The 20,987-nt window shown below is 44.0% G+C and overlaps 1 protein-coding gene across 1 annotated transcript in view; it reads right to left on the bottom strand.

Moving 5' to 3' along the window:
• XRRA1 (X-ray radiation resistance associated 1) overlaps window positions 1-20,933 on the bottom strand; it is an 87,261-nt gene extending 66,328 nt beyond the window's left edge. Inside the window, exons 1-7 of the mRNA XM_079707544.1 lie at window positions 20,819-20,933; window positions 18,224-18,279; window positions 15,493-15,611; window positions 10,353-10,534; window positions 6,794-6,865; window positions 5,532-5,604; window positions 2,312-2,409 (exon numbers count right to left, since the gene is read on the bottom strand). Of these exons, the coding sequence (XP_079563670.1) occupies window positions 2,312-2,409; window positions 5,532-5,604; window positions 6,794-6,865; window positions 10,353-10,534; window positions 15,493-15,607 (540 nt within the window). The 5' untranslated portion in view covers window positions 15,608-15,611; window positions 18,224-18,279; window positions 20,819-20,933. The remainder of the gene's footprint in view (window positions 1-2,311; window positions 2,410-5,531; window positions 5,605-6,793; window positions 6,866-10,352; window positions 10,535-15,492; window positions 15,612-18,223; window positions 18,280-20,818) is intronic.
• Window positions 20,934-20,987: the final 54 nt, after the last annotated feature.

Genomic DNA, 20,987 nt, shown 5'->3' with positions numbered 1-20,987 from the left:
GACCCTTGCTCTGGCTGCTTTGGCTATTTCATGTCAGGTCCAAATCTGCTCTCTATGGAAGTAAGGGCAGCTCAAAGAAACGAATAGTCTTAGAACTGCAGGTCGCAGAATTTCACAGCTGGCCCAGAATTTACAGAGGAGGAAACTTAAGTTCCAGAGAGGTAAATTATTTGGCTGAGGAGGTATGGCAAAGTAGTGGCAGACCAAGACTATAAACGAGGTCTCCTGACTTTCAGGGCAGAGCTCCAGCTGACTCTTTTTCAGGCCCGTATGCAGAGAATCAAATCATGACAAAGCTGTTTTCCTAAACTGACTCCTGAAGAGTTCTACTCTGGGTGACAGCCTTTCTGGTAAACAAGGACAGAAGATTCCTAACTTGGATGCTGCATCTGCTGAGTCACATCAAGTTTTATTACACATCAAAGTATTCACTGCCATAAGCTGCAAATTCAGGACATTTGACAGGTTTATCCTTTTTCTTAGAGAGCTCTTTCAAACCACAGAGAGATGAAAACAAACGATTGGCCAGGAGATTTCCTTTTCTCATTTATGTTCTGCATCTTGACTTTGGTCTGCTCTGTTATATAAATAAATTCCCTTGGGTAGGGCTGGTCTGCTGGATAAATAATCTTCATCAGTTGTTACCTAACTATGAAGTAGGGCCTCTCAAAAGTCCATTATGATCAACTAGTAAGTCAGCTGTGGGGTCAGAGCCTGTAGTCATGTCCCCTCCCTGTGGCCCACTGGCACATGAAGTAGGGGTTTGAAATGGTAAGGGTGAGGAAGGTAGGATGCCTGGCACAATGCATGATATACAGAAGTTCAATAACTACTTTTTTAAAAAGCAAAGTAAAAAATTAATGGAAGCTTATAATAAGCTCCCAGGCCTGTAGGTGAGGGAAGTGGCTCCCTGTATCTCTAGAGCATCTGGAACCAGTTTCTCACTGTCTATAATAAACTCTGGTATAAAACGTTTTTAACCTAGCACAAAATTGCATCAGTTGTTGTAAATTTACCCTCTCCCTCTCCTTGTATTATTGGACCTTCAAGAGTTTTGCTTCCTGGATAAGCATGAGGACCACTCCTGTCAGAAATCATAGTAAAGCACTGTCATCCTCAATATGGCTGGAAACCATGGAGAAAAGGTACCATTACATTCAGTATAGCATGCTTTAAAAATGCAAGGACGTATAATCCATTTTAGGAAGATCACCATCCCAAGCGGTTAAAACTTCTTAAAACTTTGGCATGTAAAGGGCATCAACTCTTAAAAGTTCAGTTTTGTGGAAGGTCTCTCTCTGGCCAGACCAGGTTAAATGAGGTTTTATGAAGAATGGCCGACTCTTGATGTTTGTAGATTAAATAATTTAAGTTACCAGCTCTGTGGGGAAAACCCCAAGGCTCATGACATGCAGACATTTCACTGAGGTGTGACTCTGAAGCTCTTCTAGAGGGCCAACATGTGGGGAAGAGCCCATTACTTAGTGAGTGAGCCTGGCCAGATGCCCGCCCCACACCTCAAGCCAGCTCTACTGTTCTCTACTCTCCATGTATGCAGACTCCCGGGTGGTGACAAGAGCTTTGTTTCTTTGCAAAAAATGATCCTAAAGTTTTCATGGATGTTGAAGAGGTGATTAACTTGAAGTATGAGAACATGTAGAGAAAATGCGTGACGATGGGAAATTTAATTTAGGAGAAAGCCAAGAGTGCAAACAAAGTTTTTTGTATTTGTGAATACAAAACAGCTGTGGATGTACAAATGTCAAGAGTCTGCTATACAACTTATAACAGCCCTACTTTATTTCACACTCATCCCTGGACCTATGGCCCATAACCTTATCCGAGCTCATTAGAGCCAATCTGGCTCACTCATACCAGGATGGGTCTCTGGAATCGGTCCATAACGCCTCTAGTTCAGCAGGTCCAATTTGCTGTGCCTAGCACTTAACATCCATGGCTCAACCCCCACTGGATCCAGATCTCCCCTCAAATTCTCCTTCCTATAGTACTCTATTCAAAATCACTCCTCTGCACAGACTCCTTTGGACATGACCTTTGGCATTTATTTTCCAAGACCATGCCCCGTGGCCATAAGTATAATATATTCTCACCCACTGGCCACCACCTCCACCAACCCCACTCCCTTATTATCACCACCAACTCCACCACCCGCCCCAGAGGAACACCCTGAAGCAAGGTGGCTATAAAGGCCCAGAGAGCCCCTTTCCAACAGTTTTAATCAGTATACTCCTTATACCCATTCCTTACAGGCATACAGGTGGGCACCAAAAACTCCCTACCTCCAACTTACTTCCAAGGACTTAAAGTCTCCATACTTCACGTAGACTGTTTTGATGCCATTAAATGCGAGCTCCAGTTCCTTTAAGACTGGAAATGTGTGAAATGCCTCTACAGGGGGAGAAGAAAGAGAGAAACGGTGGCTTGTGAAGGACGTAAGAGAAAGATATTAACAGTGGTCATTTACTGGGGTCCCACTGCGTTAGGCCAGACACTGTGTAAAGTGCTTTACATACATGGACACTAAATCTCTAAAAACACTGAAAAATAGGGATTACTACTTCCATTCCACTGCTGAAGAAACCAAGGCTTAGCTAGGCTAAGTGATTTGCTACAAATAGAATTGCTGGTAAGTGGAAGGGCCAACAACTGGATCTAAGCCTAATTCCAAAGCCCATTTTAAAAATGATCTTTATTATTTCTGGTTATAAAAGTGAAACATTCCCACCAAAAAGCTTTAAAAAAACATAGAAACATAAAAGTTCCCTTTAATCTCAACACCTAGAGGTAACTATTCAAAGCTTCATGTATAATACCCCAGACTTTTTCTCATGGGTATACTCACACTCACACACACACACACATTCTTTTTACAAAAAGGGAATCATACTACACACGTTGTACTGTGACTTGCTTTTTTCCCTTAACAATATGACTTAAAGGTTGTTCCAAGTCAAAACATATAGATCTGCATAATGTCTGAATTATGTTCTGTTGTACAGACATACCCTATTTTAGTTAACCATTCCCCTAGTGATAGTCGCTAGACTATCTGGATAAAAGGTTAAGAACACTCTTCCCCTTCCGCTTGAGAACTGGACCTTGGGTTAACTTTCTAGCCTTCTTCCCTTGGTAACATGAAACAAATGGTATGGTCACTGTGTTATCAGGCAATATTGCTATGGTAAAAATGACCCCAGGTTAGTAAACCACATCTGGACTAGGAGAAACTATAAATGAACTATAACTATCTCAAGGGGGCACCATAACTTTGGGCTTCTCTGTGTGTGATGCCTATAACTGGACATGTCCTTTGCAGGAACTCTGGGAGCCATGTCTGTGGAGTGTTACAACAGCTATCTGATCCCATGGGGAACAAGGTTTCTAAGCCAGAGTGGCTCCTGCATCCACCCAATGAGAGTTTCATTGCTTTGGACCTGAGCTAGGAGCCACAGAGAATGGCTCATGGATGGCTACATGAACAGCTACGTGAACTGCTCATGAGCTGCAGTGAGGATTCCACTGAAGAGGAACTGCTGACGCTGTGCCGCTGGCACACTGTGTGGAATTACTCAGAGCCTTCTAGGTGAACCTGGTGTCAAGTGTGGCCTATGGTGGTTTTGTGAGTTGGAATGTTCTGTAGAGCCAATAGGAAGATGTGCTTTCGGGATGTTTCCAATGAACAGCCTTGTACAAGTGTGTTTCTGTAGAATAAATGCCTGAGAGTGGAACTATTAGACTATGTTAAGAGACATCGCCAAACTACCTTCCAAAGATGTTGCACCAATTTATTACACTTGATTATGAGAGTACCTATTTCCCTACCAATGCTGGCAGTCATCAGTCCTTCTCATTTTTGTCAATATTTGATAGGCAGAAAATAGTACTTGGATGTTATTTTATTTACTAGTGAGGATGAGCATCTTTTCATATGCCTGCTGCCTGTTTTTCAAGCCCATGCTCCTGACAGACCATGCTGTTTCCTCAAGGGCAGGGACTTCGTCACATGTTTCTTTAAAAACACCCCTCAACCTCAATGCATTCAAAACTGAATTCATCTTATTTATCCCTAAACCTGCCTCTCCTGTAGTGCTGTCTGTCTCGGTAAATCCTCTTGGTTCCTCCCTTTCTCTACATGCCCATTAGTTACCAAGTCTGGTTATTTCTACCTCCTCTTGAATCTCTGTCTCTCTCAATCCCCTCCACCCTTATTGCCACAGCCCTGGTTGAGGCCTCACCTCCTCTCTCCTGGAAAAATGAAACCATCTTCCAGGTTTCCTTGCTTCCATCTTATAATCCACGCTCCTCACAGCCACCACTGAGCCTCTCTATTTCAAAGCCTTCCAAGGCTCTCTTTTGCCTGAAGGATTAAGTCCAAGTCACCCAGGGCCCCTGATAATATAGTCCTTGCCCACCTTTCTAGTCTCCATTCTCCCCTACCTATATACCATGCACACATACAAAGCTTCTTCAGGGCCCCTGATCAGGCACTGCCAGCCCACATTTGCTCCGTTGGCCTGAAATGCCTTCTCACCTTCTAATTCCTGAGTCACTCCTATTTGTGTTTTAGGTCTCAGCCTACGTACTCTTCTTCTCAGAAGTTTCCTCTGACACTCTAGGCCCAGTTGATGGCCTGGTTGATTTTCTGATTCCCTCTATCATGGCACTGACCGTATACCCTGCTATAACTGAGCTCACCAGAACAGGAACTGGACACACTGATTTCTAAAAGCCAAGCAGTCATATAGTTCTGACACCCAGCAGGGGTCGCTGTGGATCTGCTGAATAAACAAGAAGGCTTTACAGTCCTACAGGAGCTTTCAGGGACTTAACAATTTCTTACATGCAGTCCCTTGGTATCTGCAGGGGATTGGGTCCACCGCTCCCACCCTAACACCCACCTCCACCACCATCCTGCATCACCACCATGGACACCAAAATCATGGATGCTCAAGTCCCCTGTATAAAATGATGCAGTGTTTGCATATAACCTGTGCCCAGCCTCCTGTATACATTAAATCATCTCTAGGTTACCAATGATACCTAACATAATGTAAATGCTCTGTAAATAGTTGTAAATACAATGTATATGCTACGTAAGTAGTTGCCAGTGCATGGAAAACTCAAGTTTTGCTTTGTGGAACTTTCCGGAATTTTTTTTCAAATATCTTCCATCCATATTTGGTTGAATCTGTGGATGTGGAATCCACAGATACGGAGGGCTGACTGTCCTTATCTGAGTCTACAAGGTATCCTGCCTTAGGGAGGAAAAAAGGAAGGGCATTATCTCCATTTACAGTTAGAGAAGCAGGAGCTCACAGAGAAATGTTCTGAGTAGGCAGTGCCAGCTCTGGACTGGAATCAGGTCTGTGTGTTCTCCCTCACCCAGCCTACTGCACTCCAAAAAAAGGGATGCGTGGCCTGTCACAGGTGGACTGACAGGCAAGTTCTAACATGAGAGACTGGCTGTGACAGCCAAGCGGCAGAAGGTAGTTTTCAGGAAGAAAACTTACCTAGAGGCAGTAGGTTTTCTGAGGCATTGATGTAAATCACAGAATTAAAATGCTTGAAGTCCTTTTCCTTAGCCTGTGAGGAGGCATTTCAAAGAACACAAGATTAGTTCCCTGCCTGCAGGCCTTGCTGAAGCTCCAGAGCTGCTGTCAGAAGGAGCAAAGACCTCAAGGGGTAAGAACAAGAGCAGATACTTGTTAAAGGCAGGAAGGTCTTTTCTGTGTCTTTTTTTTTCTATTATGAAATAATTCAAATGTTCAGAAAAGTATAGTGAATGTTACTCTGAAGGCCCGTGTAACCACTATCCAGCTTTAATAAATCCTAATACTTTGCTGTCTTTGCTTCAAATTTCCTTAAAGAAACAGAACACTACAGAGAGTTGACCACCACCACTCCCCCTAACATATCCAACCCCAATTGTACTCTTATCCCTCTCTCCCACAGATAACAGCTGTCCTGAATTGGTGATTATCACTCTCATACCTGTTTTATACTTGTATTACATGTATGTGTATCCATAAACCATAAATACAGTGTTATTTACATGTTTTAAAACTTTATATAAAATGCCATCATACTGTAGATATCATTCTGCAACCTGCCTTCTTCACTCAACACTATGTGTTTGAGATTTACTTGTGTTGAGACACAGATTTTTTTAGATTTACTTATGTTGATACATTTTAACTGCTATGTGGCATTATATAAGCAATCTCTCTTTATATGCCATGGAAAGCCTACAAACCGAAAATATATGCCATATGTGGTATATAGCAATACACTGGCTAATGGCAGGCCACAAATCTAGCTCCAAGCTACCTATTAGCCAGTGCAAAGAAAGAAACATGACTCATTACATACGTCACAGAGTCTGCGAGTTGAGAACAAACCAGCATCTTGGGAGAACCACTACCACTCCTGGCACTGAAACCTGAGAGAAATTTCTCCTGTAGGCTCTTCTGATGGGAACTCAGTGTCATACAATGAATCACACCCCAATAAAATTCTATGCACGTTCAAACCACTTCCATAAGGCTATTTATTTCCTTTAACTCACTTCACATGGGATAATGGCAACACCAAATATATAGCAAAAGATTGTGTCTGTGAATGTTGTTTCCACCCAGTGAGTCCCTGTCTGACCCTCCCCCTCCCTATGACCAGATTCCCAGTCCCCAAGGACTCTGGAAGTACAATGGTCCAACAGCCAGGAGCTACCTCAGGTCTGGCTCACCCCAATCACATCTCTGCTGACTGGCCTTACCTTGGAGAACTTCAGGCCGCTCACGTTAATGTTGCATAGGTCGGATGGATTCTTTACACAGTGGTGCTTCAGCTGGAACACAGTGCAGACAATCAGCATCAAGGCCCCAACAAAGCTTATATAATTGGCCAAGACAACAAATGACTCCCTGTTGAGGAGGGCAGCCTGGCACAGTGGAAAGAGCACACGCTTCGGAGCTGCTCAGAATCAAGCTGCCACCTCAGCTCTCCCACCTCTGTTTCCCATCTGTAAGGTGGGGATGGAAACTTTGACTTTACGTGGTTCTTAGGAAGATTCCTGCCTCTTTGTTCCTTCTCTGTCTTTTCTGGGCCCCACTTCCTCTACTTGGCTCTTAAAAAAATCGGTATTTCCGGGGCTTTACTAATCTCATACATTTGTCATAATCTGTGTGCTTGTTCATTCATTCATTTATTCACCAAATATTTACTAAGCACTACTTTGGGCCATGTTTTGTGCTAAATATATCAACAAACTTTCTCCTAATCCTAACTGAACTCTTTGACATAAGTATGATTATGTCTCTTTATAAATGAGAAAGGCAAGGCTAAAAGAGATAAAGTGACTTCCCTAAGGTCCCACAGCCAGTAAGTGATAGATCTATGATTTGAATCCAAATCTGTAATCACTAAACACTATGCTCTTAGGACTACCATATGTTGCCCTTCACAATTAAAAAGTCAGAAGAAAATCTCAGCTTTGGAGCTTCTATTTGTTTAATCAAACCCCATTTTTTTTTCAGTTAATCATTTAGTTATGGTACCTTTTATGTTTAGGCACGGAACTAGGAATTTAAAAGACAATGAATAAGAAGCAGAAATATTCCACGCCTTCTGAAAGCTTAAAACTGCATGGATGCCAAGGAGCAAGCAAGTATTTATAAACATGATAAATATTTTAAAGGAGAAATTCAAGATGCTATGGGAGATAGTAACAGGAGGTCCTAACCTCAGTGTGGAAGTGAGGAAATACTCACTTGAGGAAGTAATATTTCAGCTGATACCTAAGTGCTAAGTAGGAATTGGTCCCATGAAAGTGGGTAGCAGGGGTCGTGAAAATTATCAAGGCAGGTGGAAGCAAGGTGCTTTTGAGAGGATGAAAAACAAAGTAAGGCTAGGGAGGCAGTCATTAGATCATTTGTGTCCATGTTGGCTCTGTAAAGGAGTGTGGATTTTATCCTATAGTCAATGGAAATCTGTCAGAGGTTTTTTGGCAGGGGGCTGATAGAAATTTTATAAAAATTGCTATGTCTGACACATGCAGAAAGGATGAGAAGACAGGAAAGGGTGGTGAGAGACCACTGTACTAGACATTGTTAACTGGCTTCTCTAGAGCCACTTCTCTACATCTTCCTTGTTAAAGAACCCCAATATCATTCACATTTCTCTGAGTGGATATATCCTTCAACTCCAGCTCCACAGGCTAAGTCTTGACTTTGTCTAATCCAGTCATGGTGGTCATGTTCCCCTAACCATTGACTGTTGGGATTTGTGATACAGGTTTGGCCAAGGAGACGCTGGCTGCTGGGGGTGGGAGGCCAGTTCCGGGAAATTCTTACCTTTAAAACTCAATATAAGACAGTGACAATCCCTTTTCTACCTCTGGATGTTATCCTTTAAATGTGATGACCAGAGTTCAGTAGCCATCTCAGGATCATGAAGGCAAGCCCAAGAGGACAAGCTAATGTGCCGAGGATATAAGAGCAGGGAGATGGAGGAACCTGGGACTTGGAAGAAGTCATTAAACCAATGAATTAACCTACCCTAGAATAACAATGCCTCTGGCTTCTTTTTATATGAAACAAAAGCATGCTAGTTGGTTCAAACTATAATAGTTAGGAAGTTACTGAATTAGTCCAATAAAAGATGATGGTAGGGCTTCCCTGGTGGCGCAGTGGTTGAGAGTCCGCCTGCTGATGCAGGGGACAGGGGTTCGTGCCCCGGTCCGGGAAGATCCCACATGCCGCGGAGCGGCTGGGCCCGTGAGCCATGGCCGCTGAGCCTGCGTGTCCGGAGCCTGTGCTCCGCAATGGGAGAGGCCACAACAGTGAGAGGCCCGCGTACCACAAAAAAAAAAAAAAAAAAAAAAAAAGATGATGGTAGCCCAGATTAGGGTGGTGGCAGGGCAGATGAAGAGAAGAATACAGATTTGACAACTAATGAAAGTACCAGGGCTTGGTAATGGCAGGGAGGAGGGTGGTGAGGGAGAGGCACGTGTCAAGGATAACCTCAAGTTACTTGCTTGGTGACTGGGTAGATAGTATTGAGACCATCATTGAGACCATGTATTAAACACTAGAAAAGAGGTGTTTCGGGGACTTGGAGTAAGGGGACTGGTGTAGAAGGTCAATATGAAGTGCCAGTGAAACGTTCATATCCAATAGGCGGGTAGGTACCCTATTACTTTGAAAAACATCCTTGATGCTTCTGCTATCCAAAGTGGCAACATGGGTAACAAGCTATCTCAGTTAAAGGGGGATGTACATGTTGAAAACAAAGGGGAAAAGAAGAGTCCTATGGGAAGTGTTCCTGCCCCTCCTCAGTACTGTTGCTTCAGTCTTCCTCATTCCCAGTGAGCAGTGGACCTAATAATCAAAGAAATTCCACAGGACTCTGCAAAAAGCTTATACTATCCACCTTGAGCAGAGATGTAACTAGCTGCCTCCTTGAAGCTCTCTTTCAGCATCTGATCTGTACAGAAACCTACCTCTTGGGAACCATAAGCAAAGCTTGGGTACAAAGTAGGCTGCCAGGGAGTTCTTCTTAGGGAGCTATGAGCACTGGACTGCACATGAATATTGGTTTACAAAATGTGTCTTTGCAAAGCCACTGAAGCATTGCACAGAGCAGATGTGAAATTACCTGGCTGGTCTCTAACACAGCCACCCCAGTGCCCTTTGTAAAGCCTGCCCCAGACACTGGGTATATCTAGTTGGCATCCCTGGCTTTCAGCCAGACCCTAAACCCAAAGGACAAAGACTGTGGTATGTGGGGCCTCCCCAATCCCCCTGCTCCTAGAGAGATCTCCCCAGAGCAAAGCAGGAATCTTTATACTCTACTAGGTGCTAGAATACGATTTTTCAGTTTACTGTTCCCCCTGACCTACTGCTTTGCCTCTCTGGCTCAATTAAGACTTTTTACCTGATAAAATATAAAGGCACAGCCTTTGCAGTCGGTAGACCAGAGTTCTAATTCTGAGTAGTTCTAATCCTGGGTAAACCAGAGTCCTAATTACTAGCTGAGGGAACTTGGCCAAGGCAAATTACGTCTTGGGCCCTCAGTTTTCGCATCTGCACAATGGCAACAACATAATAGGGATGATAATACCTATCTCATAAGGTGGATGTAAAGAAAGCTTTACATATGAAGAAAGCTCTGGGCCCCTTCATCATCCTGGCTATACTCAATTTGCCAAGATCACTCTAATAGTTTGGGGTGGACTGGGGGTAACTGTACAAGAGGGAAGCAGGGCAAGTCCTTGCTCCCCACCAAGACAGTCGTCAGCTGGTGCTGCCAGCCTTTCAGGATGCATTTACGCTCACCAGAAAAGCCTGGTCCAGCACGTGTCCCGGAGTGTCCACTTGGTTTTCCTGTCGAGACCCTTTCTTTCCTCCAACCTCAAAAGAAACCTTCTGGCTTTCCTGACCTTCAGCTCGTGCTTCAACCACACCCCTGGGCTTCTTCTTGAGGCTACATTTCCGAGCCACTAACCAGTGTCCTCGGCCTGTTGGGAAGATCAGAACAGTGACAAGGAGCAAACTCCTCCAAAGCCACAACTCGTGCACTTACAGAATGTTAATCTTTAATACTAAAATGAAAATTAGCTCCTCGTTACCTAATATGCACCAGATACCGTGCTGCAGCTGGGGAGGGGGAGCGTCTATATACCTGTCTTTCTTTTCTTTCTTTCTTTCTTACTTACTTACTTATTTATTTATTACCTGTCTTATTTAATTGGCCCCCAACCGCAAACCCAGTGAAGACATGCTACTGCCCCCATTTTACAGACAAAAAGGCTAAGACTCAAAGTGTAGAATGACTTGCCCAATTCCTTCCTCCACATTTTTGCCTCCAAACTCTAATTGTTCCTTCAAGATTGTAGATAAAGTATTTCCTATTCTGTGAAGCCTTCCCTGACTCTCCTCAGCAGAGCTGATAATTTTTTCCTGAGCCAGCTAGTTGTTGCCCCATTTGTCATCTCTTGGGTAAAGGTAAAGCCCATTGTGTGACACCAACTCAATGGGCTACATCTTCCCAGAACTTACCCTGGATTCTATCATTATACGGCAAAAGTTGCATTAGGAGCTCAGAATAAGAAAGTGAGAGGACAGCTGGCATTTTTTAAAGACCCAATAATACATGCTCACTGTAGAACGAACTAGAAAATGTATGTTAAGTAAAAAGAAGAATATGAGGTTTACTAGTAAGCCCACCTAACAAAAATCGTGACAACATTCTGGAATCTGTTCTCTCCTTCATCACTAGTTTATTCATTGTAATCTGTAATTATCGTATTTGTTCACTTGTTTATTGTCTGTCTTGCCCTCTAGAGTGGAAGCTCCATGACAGCATAGACTTTGATTCACTCATCTCAGTATTCCCGAGGCCTGCAAAGAGCTTACCACGCTGTTGCTGAACTTACCCTGAACCACAGCTCTCACCCACAATCATCCATTCAGACCTTTTCTGAGCATCTACTTTGTGCCAGGAGCTGGGGCTATGGAGAAGAATACAACGGAGGATTCGAAGGAGCTCAATAACGTAAAGGGTGCTGTGAAGCCCAGAGCGGGGAACTACCAGCCTAGGGCATGAGCTAGATCTTGTATGTTGAAAGTTGACTAGGTGGAGATGGAAAAACCAAAGATTGGGACTGCACAGAAGAACAGCACAGAGCTGTGGGAACCAGCTTGGTGCCCCTGACCACTGACTCTCTGCCTGCATAGCCTGTTAGCCCTGCCTCAAGGGCTCGCCTTCACTCACCTGACCACTGCTGCTAATCCTGCGTCTTGGATGCAGCTCCCATCCTACGTCTGACGTGAGCCAGTTCCTATTCCCATCCTGGGCCTGACGGCCCAGGCACTCATTTCCCAGGGCTGCCCCCATCTGGGCTATGGACCTCTGTCCTATCCCAAAAGCCCAAACTCCTAGAGCCTCCAGCCTGAGCTGGTGCCAAAACTGCCAACAGAGCCAGGAAGGAAGGCCTGGAGTGTGTGGGGAGATAGACCTGAGGGAAGAGATGAGGCTGGAGAGGTCAGCAGAGTCAGATCTCAAAGGTCTTGAGGACCAGAATAAGGAGTTTGGGTTTTAATGGGGTAGGCTTTTAGCAGGAAGAGTATTCATGGGAAGGTTTTTTTCCCCTGTAAATTTTCATTTTGAGATAATTTCAGACTTCCAGAAAAGCTGTAAAAATAATACAGAGTTCCTGGACAGCTTTCACCCAGGTTCCCTAATGTTAACATCTTATATAATCATAATACAATGGTTAAAACCAAGAAATTAACACTGGCATAATATTAGTAATGAATCTACAGCCTTTCTTTGATTTTTGTCAGTTTTCTCACTAATGTTCTCTTTCTGTTCCAGGATCCAATCCAAGATCTCACATTTCATTTAGTTGTCACATCTGCTTAGTTTCCCCCAAACTGTGACAGTTCTGTAGTCTCTATTTTTCTTGTGTGATCTTGACACTTTTGAAGAGTACTAGTCAACTGCTTTATCAAATGTCCTTCAATTTGAGTTTGTTTGATGTTTTCCCATAATTAGACTAAGACCTTGCAGTTTGGCAAGAAGTGATGCTGTGCCCTCCTCAGCACAAAATGTCAGGGCATACATGATGTCAAAATGTCTTATTACTGGTGATGTTTATTTTGATCACTCGGCCAAGGTGGTATCGGCTTAGCTTCTCTTAGTTACTAAGAAGTCCCTTTGTAATTAATAAAGATAGCTCAAGACTATACAAATATCCTGTTTCTCATCATACTTTGACCCACTAATCCTAGCATCTGTGATGATTAATTTTGTGTCAACTTGGCTAGACTATGGTAAGCAGTTAGTCAATCAAACACTAATCTAGGTGTTGCTGTGAAGGTATATTGTAGATGTGGCTAACATCCACAACCAGTTGACTTTAAGTAAAGGAGACTGTCCTTGATAATGTGTGGGTCTCACCCACTCACTTGAAAGACCTTAAAAGCAAATACAGGCTTCCCAAAGAAATAAGAAATTTTGCCTTAAGACTGCAGCATCAGCTCTTCCCTGAGTTTTCAGCTTGCTTGTCCTATAGATTTCAGACTTGCCAGCCTCCACATTTCATAAACCAATTCCTTAAAAATATATAATTTATATATGTGTGTTGGTCCATATATATAAACGCATATACGTATATGAAAACAAAACTTGTAGGAGATACACACACACACACACGGACATACATACACACATCTTATTGATTCTATTTCTCTGAAGAACCCTGACTGATACAGCATCCATAGAAGTTTCTTGCCTGTAAAAGTTATTATTGTGATGTTTTAATAGTGATTTTCCCCCAAAAAAGTAATTTTCTATTTCCTTCATTCCTTCTACATTTATTAACTGTAATTCTATTGTAAGGAAGGACTCTTCCTTCTCCCCCACTTATTTATGTATTCTTAATTTAATTATATCAGCATGGGATCATGACTATTTTCTTATGCTATGGATTACAACCCAATTCTACCTTTATTTTGCTGATCATATTGTTCCAGCTTTGGCCATTGAGCGCTCCTTCAGTTTGGCACCTATGTCCTTTCAAATTGCCCCCATCATTTTTCTGAGCACTGCTTTATTTTCTGGCACCACACAGTATTCCTGGCTCAATATGTATTTTTCTTGCCTCAACCCTAGAAACAGGTTTTTGTCTGAGGAGCCCTGGCTTTGTTTACTGGAGAATGGTATTTAGAAATCAACATCTAGGCGGCAGGCATGCTCTTTGTGACTGAGGTGTCACTGCCCTCAGTGGGCCAGGAAATACATGTACATATATCAACACATGCAGATACATATGGCTATATTTATTCCTCTATCTGTCCATCTATATGTGTGTGAGGGGGTGTGGATGTGAAATCATGAGTGCGTACTGAGAGCTCCATGGGAGGGTTTTCAACAGATAGGTGGCCAAAGAAGGTCTCTGTGAAAAATGAAATCACTCAAGAGAAGTGGGGAGCACAGGCTGGAGGAGAAGGTTCTTCTACTATTCCATGTACAGCGCGACCAGCATGTCATTTCATCTAGGGTAAGCTAGGGGTACTTCTCCCTTGCTCTACCCTTTCAAAGCAGCAAATCCAATCCAGTGAACCCACACTTCTCGGCAGCGTTCCATCCGCAGGACTCTGCTCAGAATAGGAGGAGTCCCTGCCCCAGGGGAGTCTTTAACTAGATAAATGTTTGAAAACCTACTTAGCAGAGTCAAGTTTAAGCCATTTTATTTAGGAGCTGGGCAGACTATAATTACGCATCAAGGAAGAAACACAGAAAGGAAGACGGCTGACAAGCGAGGATGGGCACTGAGGGATGGAGTAGCTGGACACGGCTTACTGGAAGAAGTGAGAGAAGGGCTGGGCCTTGCGGGATGGGAGGAGTTTGGATAACTGGGATGAGGGCTGGAACGTTCTGGGCGAATGTTAAAAAGCTATGTGAAAATATTATAAACACTATGGAACAGGGCATAAATCAAGGAAAGGGGTTGTAAAAAAGGATAAGGGGGGTTAGAGCAGAAGGTAAAGGAACCAGCAGTGAGAAGTCACTAAACAGAAGGGAACACTATGGTTAGATGTGCACTTTAGAAGGTTCCCTGAGAACCCCTGTGCACTGTTGGTGGGAATGTAAATTGCTGCAGCCACTGTGGAAAACACTGAGGAGGTTCCTCAAAAAACTAAAAACAGAACTACCATATGATCCAGCAATTCCACTCCTGGGTATATATTCGAAAAAAACAAAGTCACTAATTCAAAAACATACATGCACCCCAATGTTCATAGCAGCATTATTTACAATAGCCAAGACATGGAAACAAGCTAAGTGTCCATCAACTTAGGAATGGATAAAGGAATGGATAAAGGGGAATGGATAAAGAAGATGTGGTACATATATACAATGGAATACTACTCAGCCATAAAAAAGAATGAAATTTTGCCATTTGCAACAACATGGATGGGCTTGGAGGGCATTATGCTAAGTGAAATAACTCAGAGAAAGATAAGTACTGCATGATATTGCTTCTATGTGGAATTTAAAAAATACAATGAACTAGTGAATATAACATAAAAGAAGCAGACCCACACATACAGAGAACAAACTAGTGGTGACCAGTGGATGGGGGGGTGGTGAAGGGGCAATATAGGTGCGAGAGAGTGGGAGGTACCAACTGCTGGGTGTAAGTTAGGCTCACGGATGTACTGTACAACACGGAGAATATAGCCAATATCTGTAAATGGAAAGTAACCTGAAAAAACTGTATAAAAATAAAAGAATTCTAATAAATAAATAAAAATTTTTAAAAATAAGGCTCCCTGAGACTGCTGGGGGGAGATGGATTGGAAGGGAAGGGATTGTGTAGGGGCAGGGAATAGCAGGGAAGGGGTTGAAGAGGAAGAAATGGGTGTCAGGGACATTCTGAAGCAGGAGCTGGGTGTGAGGCAAACGTACTGATCCGAGAAGTCACCTGACCTTCCTCTGGCATCCGAAGCAGACTTTTGGCCGGAAAGCAGTTGCTCAGATAAGGCTTCCCATCATCCAGTTTGTAGACTCCTGAGGAGGCCATGTCCCTGAGAGCCAAGCAAGGAAAGCAAGAAAGTAAGGAGTGAGAAGGGACAGGGTTGCTCTCTCACCCCAACGCAGCCTGTAAGCTCACCAGGACCACCCCGAACACACACCCGAGCTCTGAGGCCCTAGAGGCCACTGTCCTGCTTCAGAAATGGGCCGGCCCTTTAGATAACAAGGGAGATAGGCCCTGGGTTTTTCGGTTCAAATCAACCGTAGCTCAGTGAAACACTAGAAAAAGCATCACTTTTGGGCTCAGACAGACCTGGTTTGAATCTTGGCTCTTGCCTGACTCGTTGACTGGGAAATTCTCTACCCCTCTAAGCCTCAGTTTCCTCGCCTGTAAAATGTCCACCTTAATAGACAAAGGAGAAGATCAACTTGGAAAGGTAGTGCCTGGTACACATTAAGTGTTCACTAGCTATGTTCTTTGTTTTGAGTTCAGGGAAGAGGGCTCTCATACTTTAGGCAAGATGATGTGCAAATAATGAGATGTGAACTGGATAAATGGGGTTTGAGAGATGAACTGAGTTTTCTGATAGAGAGAAGGATAAGCATTAATAGAAAGGGCCACAGGATTAAGGGCACGGTGGTGGGTACATCTGGCGCAGTAAAGAAAGAACCTGACCCAGGAAGGGGAAGGAGGTGTGTTTGGGAGTCTTGGACAATAAGGCTGAATGGGAAGGATGGTGCCTGCTTCTGAAGGCCTTCAGTGCCAGGCTAGGAGCCCAGGCTCCACACTATAGGTAACGGAGAGACGTGGATGATATCTAAGTTGGGGAGAGCCATGACCCAAACTGTGCTTTAGAAAGAGAGGTCTGACAAATATAATGCCTGGTGAAATGGGATTCCATTGGTCAGGAGTCACGAAAATTCCAGCTCAGAAGTACACTCACTGCTTTCATTAAATCTTTCATCGTCTCCCACCTAGAACACTGCAACAGTCTTCTGACTGGATTCCCACTGAGCAAGCTTGAGTCTGGTCTTGAAGGCCACTGGAGACCTATGTCCTAACTTTCCAGCTCCAGTCACTCCACCCAAGAGGCTCACAGAATCATTTTCTATTCCCCCAAACACATTCGGTCTTCCATGTCTTTGTTCTTAGTGTTCCTTTGGCCTAAAATAGCCCTATCCACCTTGTTCATCTGGCTGATCTCATGCTTTAAGATTCAGCTCAAATGCCACTTCCTTTAGGAAAACAATCTCTCATCAAAGATCTAAATTTTTTGAACCTTAAGCTCTTAGAGATTGAGATTTTTCTTTCAAAGGATCCAGTCATTCCCTAATCTGCTTTGGGATAGCTTCAGACAATTTGGGGTAGCAAAGGTTTGGGAACCTGGCCAGGGGAAGGGAGACCCTGGCAAGAATGTGGAACCCTGAGATGGAGCGTCTGGGAAGAGATTCAGTACAAAGAAGGAGCAGAGTGGAGAGCTGGGATCAGGTGTCCTGAGAAAATGTTTTCTGGAAGTGACAAATATGAAAAGTAGAGGGGTGCAGTAGGAGGCGGCAACAATTTTAGAGACAAGAGACTTAAATTTGAGACTAGTTTCTACTACTAAGCTGAGTGACCTGCTGCAAATCACTTTACCTCTTTGGGCCTCAGATTTCTCACATATAAAATGAGGATTAAAACCTGTGCCTCAGAGAATTGTTGTGAGAATTAAATGAGGTAATAGAAAAAAAGAAGCTTCTTTCTAGACCCAGTCCAGATGCCATCCCTTCCATAAAGTCCTCACTGAACCTACCAGAGGGACATAATTGCTGTTTTAGCTAAACTCTGGAGTTTTTCTTCTGTAAGTCTTTCATGGCCAGACCCCTTTCTACCTCATAAGATCACTAACAATCATGAGGGGGCTGTTTCAATGGCCTCTGAACCTCCAAGTCTGGAAACATGTCCAATTCACTGTCTCTCTTCCACTCTTGGAAAGCTCATAGGAAACACCCAATAAACATATGTGAGCCAAATGAAGGGTACAATGGTACTCCCAGGGCCCGAGGGTTTTTATATGTATTTCTAATCTCCCTAACTAGACTTTGAGCACCTCCAGGAGAAGGATAGCATCTATGGTGTTCATCTCTTCTTTCCCAGTACCTAACACCTGGCACATAATAGATTCCACAAGTACCTGTGGAATGAATGAGTGATCTTGACATCTCCTTTGGTTCAACACAGGGCACTGTGAACTTCCTGATCCCTGACCACTCTGAAAAGGGTTGGGGGCCCTTTCTATGTGCTTCCACGATATCCATACTTCTCCTAGTATGACACTTATCATTTTATTATAATTGTTTTCTCCCCTTACCAACTTCCCACCTGCTATGCGGCCTATAATACCTAGTGACCTATATAATCCCAGAGCCTAGCATAGAGCCTAGAACACATTAAAAATGTGCTGGGAAGATGAAGGGATGGATGGTTGGATGGGGAAGACAGTCATCCAGTCAATCTGTCTTTCAGGAAATCCCTCTTGTGATCAATCACACCTATCTGCTAGATGGGTGAATGAATGAATGAGTAAATAGCTGCCTGGAAAATGTTAGAGAAGATGACTGCTGGAGAAAACTCCAGTAACTTGCAGAATATGGGGACCTTGGTTCTGATTTGCATAGTACTTACTTGATCTTTGATCTTGGGAAAGACCTCTTGACTTCCTTTTTTTTTTGTTTCTCCACCTGTAAAATAGATATTCCACTCCTTCTTAGTTTGCCATTTAGAGCTCTTGAACTTTCTCATTAATTATATCCTACTGTGACCCTTCGATCCAAAATGTGTCTCACCTGGGGCCTAGAAAAATACTACAGGACTAAAGATCCCAGAAACAGATAGAAAAGAAATAGAGACGGAGACATAGACAGGGGGGTGGAACAAGAGAATAATTTTATGACAATGGGGTGGGGCTAGAGTGTTTAATAGGAAGTGCAAATCACAAATTAGAAAGGAAAGGATCATTTATATGACCATTTACACAAAATAAACTTATGCATGATAAAACCAGCAAAGGCAAAGTTGAAAGGTAAGACACACAAACACACACACAGAATAATGCTTCTCATCTGTATACATTTGCTTTTTCCATTCCTTCGGTCTATCACACTTCTGCCCCTCTTCTTTGCCTGACGCATACAGAAGAACTTCCTGTATATCCCCCTCCTCAGGTTGACCCTCATCTGTGTTACCACCTCAGCCCACCTCTTAATGAAGGCACTGTGCCATACTGTATTATAATGGCCTGCTTACCTGTCTGTTCCCCACTCCTTACACCCTAACCTCAGTGAGCCTCTCTAAGGCCAGGCCTGGGTCCTACCTACATCTTTATCCCCAGCGCCTCAAACAGGGGAAGAAGCTCAATTGAGTGCTTACTAAACTAAATGGAACCATGAACACAATACTATGGAGTTCTTCATTCTGTCTGCAAAGAAGGAAGAAGGATCAGGGAAGTTTCACAGAGCAGGTGACATTGGAGCTGGGTCTTGAAACATAAGTTATAAAAATACAAAAAGCTACAGGGGCATCTGACTGGATTGCTTCACAGAGGTGAAGAAACTGCATCTAATAGTTTTTAGTAATAATTATGTTCATGTGAGTGTTAGCTTTATCAAGACGGGTGTTTTGCCTGTTATTCCAGGGTATGTGCCCAGTGCCAAGAACAGTGACCACTCCATAGTAAGTACTGTTTGTTCAATCATTTGGACACTTATATGAAGAATTCATGGGGAGTTAAAAAAAATGATGCAGTGTAGTAGATCACAGTGTATTAAGTCCTGTTATGTGATAACTCTAAGTCATTAGAGTAGGAGTTCCATGAAAGTAGCGAACAGGTCTTTTCTGATCCCCTAGTATCCCTTAGTACAGTTCCAAGCAATGTTGGTGCTCAATAAATATTTGTGTAAAAAAAAAAATATTTGTGTAAAAAAAGAAGTAATAAAAATCTGGAATATTATTACATCCTAAAACTATAAAGGCAGGGCGGCAAAGGTGAGATAGGCTGAGACCTGTGACCCTTTACTAGAGTGCTTGCACCTGGACAAACAACTCCTTGAACAACAAAATACAAAGAAACTCGAAGGGACTAAAAGTAACTGCATGCATGCACAGCTGGGGCAAATTATGAACAGTAAGACACAAAAAGGCCAAAAGCCAACTGCCACTTCTGAGGCGTTAGGAGCAAAAGCAGGGTACTGCCCATGACCCCTGCACACAGTACCACCAATGGGGTGGGCAGACCACCTAAGCCCTCCCTCCCACCTCACCCACCCATCCCCCCACCCTCACCCCATTTAAGGGACCAGCTCACCCGCCACCCCTCCACCCCCACCTGTTTCTTGTTTTGCTCCCTCCTGCTGCAGGACGAGTCCCAATAAAGACTTGCCTGAATTCCCCGCCTGGTCTCTTACCAATTTCTGTTGATTAAAGAGTCCAAGGACCCCAGGTGGTAACAAAGGGAGCATGACACTGGTTTGATGTCAAAAAAATAAACAAATAAAAATAAATCTGGGGGCTTCCCTGGCGGCGCAGTGGTTAAGAATCCGCCTGCCAGTGCAGCGCACACGGGTTCGAGCCCTGGTCGGGGAGGATCCCACATGCCGCGGAGCAACTAAGCCTGTGCGCCACAACCAATGAGCCTGCGCTCTAGAGCCCGCGAGCCCCAACTACTGAAGCCCGCGAGCCCCAACTACTGAAGCCCGCGCGCCTAGAGCCCGTGCTCTGCAACGAGAAGCCACCGCAATGAGAAGCCCGCGCACCACAACGAAGCGCAGCCCCCGCTCGGCGCAACTAGAGAAAGCCCGTGTGCAGCAACGAAGACCCAACGCAGCCAAAAATAATAAATAAATAAATATATATATATATATTTTTAAAATCTGGCTGCTAAACTAGGTTCTGATACATGCTATCCGGCCTTGGTTAAGTGCCTTAGTTTCCTCACCTGGTTGGTCCGTTAGGAGACTAAATGAGAGGATGGATATATACGCACTTAAGACAGTGTCTGGCAGGCAGTAGGCACTCAGTGAATGTGAGTTCTCTGTAACACGAAGACAATGCTAACAGCTAAGATGACAGTCACCAAAGAACCAGTACGTACAGTTACAGGGCTAGAAAAGGATGAAGGACGAGCTCCTGCTCCCTCCTGCCCCCTCCTTGCCAAACGCTACATCTGGGGCGGGGGAGACTCTAACCCGTCACGCAAACTAAGTTTCCAGTTTCCAGGCGCACCTGCCTCCGGCGTCGCTTCCGCCTCCGAGACGTCCGCGGGGGCGACGGCCCGGTCTGGCGGGATGTGCGCCAGCGAGCCTCCCGGGGAACTCGGAGCCGCTCCACAGTGGCGCCTGCCACTACCTTCTCCACCCCTTACTAACCACGACGCGGCGGCTGCCCATGACTG

Source organism: Hyperoodon ampullatus (assembly GCF_949752795.1).
Source record: "Hyperoodon ampullatus genome assembly, chromosome: 7".
NCBI lineage: Eukaryota > Metazoa > Chordata > Mammalia > Artiodactyla > Ziphiidae > Hyperoodon > Hyperoodon ampullatus.
This window is presented reverse-complemented; position numbering and strand designations above follow the sequence as displayed.